This window comes from Orbicella franksi, chromosome 3, assembly GCF_964199315.1.
Source record: "Orbicella franksi chromosome 3, jaOrbFran1.1, whole genome shotgun sequence".
In the NCBI taxonomy this organism is placed as follows: domain Eukaryota; kingdom Metazoa; phylum Cnidaria; class Anthozoa; order Scleractinia; family Merulinidae; genus Orbicella; species Orbicella franksi.
Genome location: NC_138147.1, coordinates 30,126,929 through 30,135,413, shown reverse-complemented (window position 1 = coordinate 30,135,413; position 8,485 = coordinate 30,126,929). Strand labels below are relative to the sequence as shown.

The 8,485-nt window shown below is 38.6% G+C and overlaps 1 protein-coding gene across 1 annotated transcript in view; it reads right to left on the bottom strand.

Moving 5' to 3' along the window:
* Window positions 1–8,471, bottom strand: part of LOC145481909 (uncharacterized) — an 8,788-nt gene extending 317 nt beyond the window's left edge. The window contains exons 1-9 of the mRNA XM_081460474.1: window positions 8,317–8,471; window positions 8,017–8,080; window positions 7,728–7,761; window positions 6,250–6,339; window positions 2,139–2,202; window positions 1,445–1,799; window positions 1,264–1,351; window positions 995–1,063; window positions 1–393 (exon numbers count right to left, since the gene is read on the bottom strand). The exon at window positions 1–393 is cut by the window's left edge and continues 317 nt beyond it. Of these exons, the coding sequence (XP_081316600.1) occupies window positions 307–393; window positions 995–1,063; window positions 1,264–1,351; window positions 1,445–1,799; window positions 2,139–2,202; window positions 6,250–6,339; window positions 7,728–7,761; window positions 8,017–8,080; window positions 8,317–8,377 (912 nt within the window). The 5' untranslated portion in view covers window positions 8,378–8,471 and the 3' untranslated portion in view covers window positions 1–306. The remainder of the gene's footprint in view (window positions 394–994; window positions 1,064–1,263; window positions 1,352–1,444; window positions 1,800–2,138; window positions 2,203–6,249; window positions 6,340–7,727; window positions 7,762–8,016; window positions 8,081–8,316) is intronic.
* Window positions 8,472–8,485: the final 14 nt, after the last annotated feature.

Below are 8,485 nucleotides of genomic sequence, written 5' to 3'. Positions count from 1 at the left end.
CCGCTGCAAGATGGATAAAGATACAAAAGTTGACAATACAACTATGACCTCACTTAGAACTAAACACTACACAGGACAGCAAACCAAAGCTCATCAGACCAAGCCACATTCTGAACCAGAAAAATAAACCAAACTAGATCGGTTACAAAAGTATGAGCTAATCTGAAAGTTCGGATGCTGTCACACAAAGTTTGATGACAAAATAATTGATTGAAAGTCTTCCTTGGCTGACACAAACAAGAGAAAAAAATGCTATTAAATTTTCAGTGGAGGCTCATAGTTGCCTAATCTCCTCGCTTGGGTGGTTTACTGTTCGGCCGTGGTGCCGTCGGCTTTCGGAGCCGGTTCATTTTCCGGTTTTGATTCATGGTCTTCTTTCTCTCTCTCCCCGTCCTGTTTCAAAACAAAACATTAATATCAGCCTGGGAACCAAATAGAGCGGTTTTTACTTGAGTGTCGAAGGTTACTCGCATTTGATCTGGTTTTGTATCACCACGCTAAGCGATTGGCGTAAAGAAACTCGCGCCATTTCAGCTTACATTTTCTCCACTGCATCGTTCGTAATCCGACCAAATCTTCCCTAATCTTAACCATCCTTGTTGCTTTTTGCTTTATAATCACCTTTTTGGCGATTTTCCATTTAAGTTAACTATTATTTTAAGGTTCCTTCCAAATTGAGTGTGATTTTTTTACACCTCGGAGAATTGCGTCTAGGGTTGTTTAACGACAAAGCAAGAATAGATTAATTTTCAGATGGTTCTCGTTTGCACCGATTACAAGTCCGTCAGAATTTCTCAAATACTCCGCCAATAAATTCATGGTTATAATCTTCAACTTTGATTACCACTGTGTTGCATAAAAGCCCGGCTTGGGGTTAGTCCGCACAGTGAAAAACTGTGACCTGGGGCTTGAAAATGCTGCCCGAGGCCACACCTCGGTCACAGTTTTTCACTGTACGGACCTCCGGTAAATAACATATATATATCTTACTCACCTCCCGGCGAGGACGTCGAGGATATCTTCGGTTGTACGGACGACGACGGCGGCGATTCTGAGGTGGACGCTAAAACAAGAGAAGATAAGAGAAGATAAAACAGTGTTTTTGGTGAAACGTTTATTTTACCGTTAGCACTGAAAACTCAGAGTTCCATCAAGACAAATTTTAGAAAGCTGATGATTTTCAGTCTTCTCATCAACGGTCTGCTTGATAGGTATTGATACAGTGAGGAGATTTTAGGTTTTGATCGTAGAGCACTCGCTCACCTCTTCACCATCCCCGCCTTCTTCCTGATCACGTTCTACTCGTTCTTCTTGCTCTTCGCCTTCAGGGCGTTCTTCGTCAGACCTGCGTCTGAAAAAAAGATTGAAATTGTGATTTCGGAAATTTAAAAGAAAAGGTCTTTTCAAATCTGAAAGACTCGTATACCCGAGCAGCATCCTTTACCTGTACCGAGGGCGTCGCCTGCGGCGGGGACGCCTTCTCTCCTCTCCATCGCCCGACTCCTCTCGCTGCTCCTCATTTCTCCCCTCCTCGGACTGGTCCCCTGATTCGTTATCCCGTGGGGGTGGTGGGCGGCGGCGGCGTCTAGCCCAGGGGGGTGGCCTGCCGTATTGACGCCTGCGGCGTGGTCTCTCTTCGTTGTCGTCTCGTTCCCGCTGGTCAGCCGAGTCTCCTCCTTCCTTCCCCTCGTCCTCAGGTTTGACCTCTCCGTTTGTAGCGGGGTTCGGCCGGCCTCGGGGGCGGCGTCTTCCACGACGATTATCACGGTAGTTGCGGTAGAAATTTCTTCGGCGGTCCGCTGTGAGAAAAATCGCGCAATCGAAGAACGTGTTACGAAAGTCTCAAAGCTGCCCAGGAAAGACAGTTATGCATTTATAATTAGATATTTCAGCAACTATAATTTAGTATTTTGAAATTGAATTCGAAATCAAAATAATCGTTTTCTATGGTTAAAAGCACCAAAAAGGCACTTGAGAAAATGGACGTTTTTCTTTCCCCCTTTTTCAAAAGGAGGCGCTCACGACGCAGCTAAGAAGTCGGGTCCCTACTGGCAAAATGTTATTTTTTGATGAGCGATTTCTTCATCGTTTAGGTTCAGAAGCCTGTGGTACAGCAACACAGTCAGAGAGATACCTACGTGCATATTTGCTTCCTTGCACAGGATTTCCCTCAGGTCCTGTCACATTAGCCGCTTCAAGACCCTGATGAAAAGATGAATAGAAGATTAGAAAGGAAAGGAGGAAAGATATCATAAGTGAGAAGAATTCAACATTTAAGCCTGGTTTTCACTACTTCATAAACACGGACACAAGCATAATGGCAGTGAGGATGACCACAACACAAGCATAGCTGAAGCACAAGCACGCTGCAAACATAAGCATAAACATTGACCGCCATCTTGTTTTCCTCTTGTCCACCATCTGTTTTACTTCCTATCTCAAATTTTTCAAAAAAAAAGCACGGGATAGACAAAAAGATTCAAGACCTTGTTACTCTATAGAGCACTTTTGTTTTGCTCGATTCTTGCGAGTGTTTATAAGACCACAATTCGTAGATTTTGTGAACTGGTTCACCAGTTGTAATTTCTTTTTGTAAGTTGGTCATTTTAACTCTTGTAATTTTTTGTAATTTTGTTGTATGTTACCTTTTTCAGTGACTAAATAAAATAAAGGGCTATTACAAAAAAAATCTTGTTTTATTGTATTGATGAGGTACATGTATGGAACTGAAAATAATGCAATTACCAATTCTGCACATGCATGCTTATGTCCTTATGGTTGTGCTGTGGGCGGCCTCAAAACCATTATGTTTGTTATAGTGAAACCAGGCTTAAGGTCTTTGAACTAAAAAGTGCTGCACCACTGTCTGAAGCACATGAGTAGTTTTAGTACAAGTACTGAAATGGTGACACGTGAAAGTAGGCAATATATTCATAAGTATACCAATTTTATTATCATGGGTGACAAAATACGCTTACAATCGTGGGTTTTTGACTTGTTCATTGTATCCAGAAACTTCACGCCAAACGTTGCTGTGGCAATTTTGTAATTTCAAATGTGAAATTGTAAATTAACACTGAAATTTTGCACCAAAATTAAGGAGTAATTTGTCACCCATAGTGTGAAAAATCCCCCCATCTAGAGCTGAAGTAGCCCGCAAAGGAAATAGGAACTACACTGTATCTGAATGCCAGCTACAAATGAAGGGACACTCCAAAAAATAGTTTACTACCACTAGGTAGTATTGAAAACATCACAAAGGAGTTAGTTTTCCATAACTGTTAGTAAATTAGATGAGTTTCGTTCTTCTCGTCACCTGTCTTTTTGACAATGTGTTGATGCAGTAACATGAAATTAGATGTTGGTCACTGAATTTAGATCAAAGATCAACTCAAGATGCTATGAAGAGCCAATATGGCAAACAATTTTTTTTTTTAATTTTTTTCTTCAAGGATCAAAATGTCAACAATGTCACCATTTAATTTAGGTTGACAAAAAGGTAGTGCATTGTTGAGTAGTTTTATGCACTACAACAGGTAGATCACCTAGTCATATAAGCCGTCCGATGCCCACCCTTATACTGAATTGACTAAATATTTTGGGTCAAGTTTGTCCAAAGAGTGGAATTTCAATCTTTTTTATTTTTCAAACCTCTAGGGGAAACGAAAATTGGTTTTAAAAATTGGATAGTTTGAAAAATCAGGGGTGAAATAACTATTACAGTGTTCAACTAAGGGGAGACAAATCATTTTTGGTTCGAGTTATCAAGAAGTTAAAAAAATTGAGGGTACAAGAAATACGCTATTTCTGAATAGCACCTTGCAACTGTCCGAAAAAAGTCTTGGGCAAAATCAATGATTATGAAAATGTGTTTCACCTGCACGTTCATTATCATGCAAATCAGACTCACTTTCAATAAAAATTTTCGCACAATGACTTGTTTTGAAATGGAGGCAAAACGCAACTCGGAAATGGAATACTGGGATTGCACTGTACTGTGAAACTCTAGGAGAAAAGAAGCAACTGATGTTAAAAATTAAAATTTGTCATTTTGCCTCACTTTTTCGGTGTGATACTTTTGAATCTTAGGACATTGGTATGGAAATTTCCAGAGAAAATTTTCCAGAAAATCCAAGAATTGTTGAATTTCCAAAATGCAAACTATTTAACTATAAAATTCTGGAAGTTCTTGGAGCAAAATCAAATGGAACAGAAAAAATCCTGGTAAGAAATGTTTGAAAATTTTGGTACACACTGAGCCTCAATTTTTTTTCTTCCGTTCCATTTGCCTCTGGGAATTCCGCAAAATTCAACCAAGAATTTTTGATCAAATGGAAAGCAGCCAAGATTATCTGTCCACAGTTAGGATTTCATTGGACACGAAATTTACCAGTAGCAGTATTAACTTCAGATGTTAAAACTAATAGCAAGCATATAGCTCTAACTGTAGAGAGGCCCTGTTAGGAGGGTCTTTATGTCCCCCTGTCCGAGTTTCCACCCTTTCAATGTCACAATTTCAGAAGGTTCACATGGCGCTGTCAGAATTTCATCCAAAGCAACTGATATCGATAGCGAAAATTTTTTAAGCACAGAATACTTAACGTAAATGCATTTAACGTAAATGTAATTCTGTCTCCAAAAAATTCTATTTTGGGATAATTATCAACCAAACGTAATAGTCTTCCAAAGTACAACATTGATGTAAGAAACATAAGAATGTCTGCATACAAATGAATAGCTTTCTGGAAGTAAAGCTACAACAGTCTCTGAAGAAAACCTGGACAAAGACAAATATGATACCAGTGATAAGAAGCAACATACTGCACTTGCAAGCATTTCAAATAAAACAGGCGGGCCTGGCATCACAATATAGAATGCAAGTTAGCAACATGTTCACAGAATATTTCAAACTTCGTCCCTTGAGAGCCAATACCTAAAGAGCTTAAAACATATCTTGCAATAGAAATGAGCGTAAACAAAGTATAAGCACACAGCAAATTGGAGAGGTGTCAAACTCTGCATGGTGACATGAAGATAACAATGGAAACCATGCAGACCTACCGGTATGACCTATGAAAATTTGCTACAGCACAGTCAAATGGCTCCACTCTACTAAAAAATTCCTCCTAATAACACAACATTAAGTGCCCTTCATAAACACGTGTGAAGCAGAGAAAGGTTGAGAAACCGAAAAGAGAATGGCAAATTTAAAATTGTCACAAACCCTCAGGAGTCGTGTAGGCCTGTCAACCCCATTTTACACACGTCAATACTCATGGAAAGCTCAACTTTATTGCAAAATAAAATTTCTTCTGCCCAAATTCACTGGAAGTCGCTGTCTAATTATGTGCAGTCCTAAGTTCATTATGATTCAAATAGCTGTGACAAAAGCCAATACATACAGGTAGCAAAAAATAGTAAAAGCTTATAAATTATTCACCACTTTTTTACTGTGTAGGCAAGGGTTGAATGTATTCCATGTTCATGGTGAACAAAATGGTTACTCACACATCAAATGAGAAACCGCCACATGAAAATTGTGGCCCTATGCCCCACTGGAGGCTTTGAGAAATGATAATGATGACATGGAAATTAAGATACACAAATTGTGTATGAGATATAGCTATGCAGTTTGGAAGAACAGGTCAGCAAGTATTCATGAAAGAAAGTCACAATTAAATCTCCGACTGACTTCTCAGCTTGAAAGAAAGAAATTAAACCTGCCAGAGGTTTGAAAAATTGCCACACAAAAACAATTCCTATAGCACACATGTTCAAAAGATCAAACCTGTGATAAGTAACATACTGAAAACAGCTGTTTAGGCTTGTTGAATGTGCAGGCTCAGCACATTCTTGAATTGCCGCAAGCCTCCTAGACATGTAAGTACAGAAGTGAAATCTTCGCCATAGACAATTTTGTATTTTATGACCAATATACTGTTCATGTAAGTGCATCTGTCACAGATGGTCAGAAAACTCTCCCAGGAAAAGTCCCTGCTGAAATTAATAATGGTGGCTGAAGAGGACTGAATTTAGACCTTTCAAAAGGGTGCCTGTGGTAGCACACAGATTATAAACTCACTTCTCCTAAGTTTGTGACCCAAAAAGCCTAGTTCTCAGCCTAGTATTACACAAAAAGAGGGGGGAGTGAATTGATCTTGATCTTGAATTTATCGAGCTTTCTTCTCATGCCAGTCACCACCTAAAATTGAGACAATTTTATTCAAAAAGGGCTGACAAGCTACACACCTTGGCTCCAGATACAACATCAAACTCCACGGTCTCCCCATCTCCGACGCTGCGCAAGTACTTTTTTGGATTGTTCTTCTTGATGGCAGTCTAAAGATAGTCAACAACAGAATCAAAATGAGTACAACATTTGGCAATTTAACATGTGATGTTATGAATCCAATTCAGTATCAACTTAATATTCTTATAACTAAACTAATTAAAAACATATTTTAATGTTATTTACTTAGACATGACTTAAAATTATTATTGTTTTATGGACATATGCTGTATACCATTGATGTTTATTAACTACGTTCCTTACCGAAAACACAGATCAGAGCTTATGCTTTCCGTGAGAAAAATTCTTGTTTGTAATATGTAGTTATCTGTTTATGTGCATGTGGTATCAGAGTTCTCTTGCTTCATGAAGACACTATTTTGTTGCCGAAATACAATTTAAATAAGGGTCAAACTTTCCGATTCCTAAGAGCAGAAAAAAGTTGCTATGACAACTTAAGCAATGATCAGTGTAGAACAGCACAGTTCAACCAAAACAGGATTTACAATTTATCAAATGCTTATGCTTGAGTGGAGAATTTGAAAAAGACCAATCTTTGCCTTGAACTGTAATAAACCAATAGTAGATGAATTTAAGAAACAATGATAAAAATTTCACCCACCAAACTGAAAATTTAGTTTACAAAATTATAGTTTCTCCTATCTAGTCACCTGTCTGTCACTCTCGGAAAATTAGGAAATTAGACTGATCAAAACAATTATGGCAAGGTAGATTTACGTACACTGTACAAATAAAAAAGAGAAGCATTTTAAAATCTCAGTTTGAAACTTCATCTCCTTAATGGTTCAATTCTGTTCGCGCAATGAAACATGTATCCGTGATTTATTCAATGATTTAGATTCCTATAAACACTTGGGATTACTGAGCTTTTCTGTCCAATATAGGGAATTCTCCTTATGTTGAAAGGTCCTTAATTTTTAAAACCTACTATTTACTTAATTTGCTATTAGGTGTAATTGACTGAAAAACTATTCAATTTTATTAGTAGTACTTTTGCATGAATATATCATGTTCTTAGCTGCCAAAATACTTCAGACACTTAGTCACTTTATTTTTCATCCAAGTAAGAGTTCTCTCTGAGTGAGGGCGATATTTGCGTTCAGAAAACATATGAATTCTAAATTAGAGAGAGACACTTCAAACTGCACATAAGAATTAAATCAACACTATTTAAATATCCAACAGTCTAAGTGATGAAACATCAAAATGAAAGAGAAAAACTGCAGTTCGATTTTGAGATCAGCCACTGGTGGTGGCCATTTTATATATCCTTATCCAAACAAAGAAAACCAAAAAATGTTTTTAACTGCCTGACAACTCGAAGCTTCAATGCTGGCGCACTAAAAGTGCAAGATTTCACACCAACAGAATTAGAGAATGTTCTGGACAGCTACTTTCATTGAACAACTGAGCACACCTGATGAACAAATATATCTTCCTTGTTGTCATCTCTAAGGAGAAAAGCAAAACAAACTACGATCAGGTCTTTTGTGTGGGAAAATTGGAAAATGCAAATCAGCCCTGTGTCACCTTCAAGAGTGAAAACGAAAACTTCGCTATGCTCTCGTCATCAACGCGCAAAACTCAACACGTATTTCAAACACTCACTAACGGGAACAAACTAAACGAATGTGTTAGAAAATCACAATCGACGAAAGGGGAAACGAATAAAGAAGACGGGAAAGACGAAACCGGTTTGAACTAACCTGTTGATAAAGCCATAACCGTTCTTTACGTTGAACCATTTTACCGTACCGGTGACTTTGCTGGCTGAAAAAATCAAAAAGCCACGTCATTTGGCAAACAATTTAAGTCAGTCGACAGCACAACGCCACAGTTGGAAAAGGGGACAAAATCTGGGCAATAAGAACATGCCATGTGGCCGGAAAACCTATCGTGACAATATACATTAACAATTCATATTCACGCTATTACGGCGCACATGTTCGCGATGTCGCTTTCAATGTGACATGCAACGTAGATTTTCTCCGCGCAACGACACTTACCAACAACTTTCTTCTCAACTGGCTGTTTCTCTTCGACTTGTGGTTCTTCAGTCGTGGTCATGTTGCTGATGGTTACAGCCTCTAGGGCCCTCGCTACTTGGTGGTGTTTCCCACAAAGGTCTTGGTGTTCCCTCAGTTCCTCGATGGATGGCGTCCTCTGTGATCAAGC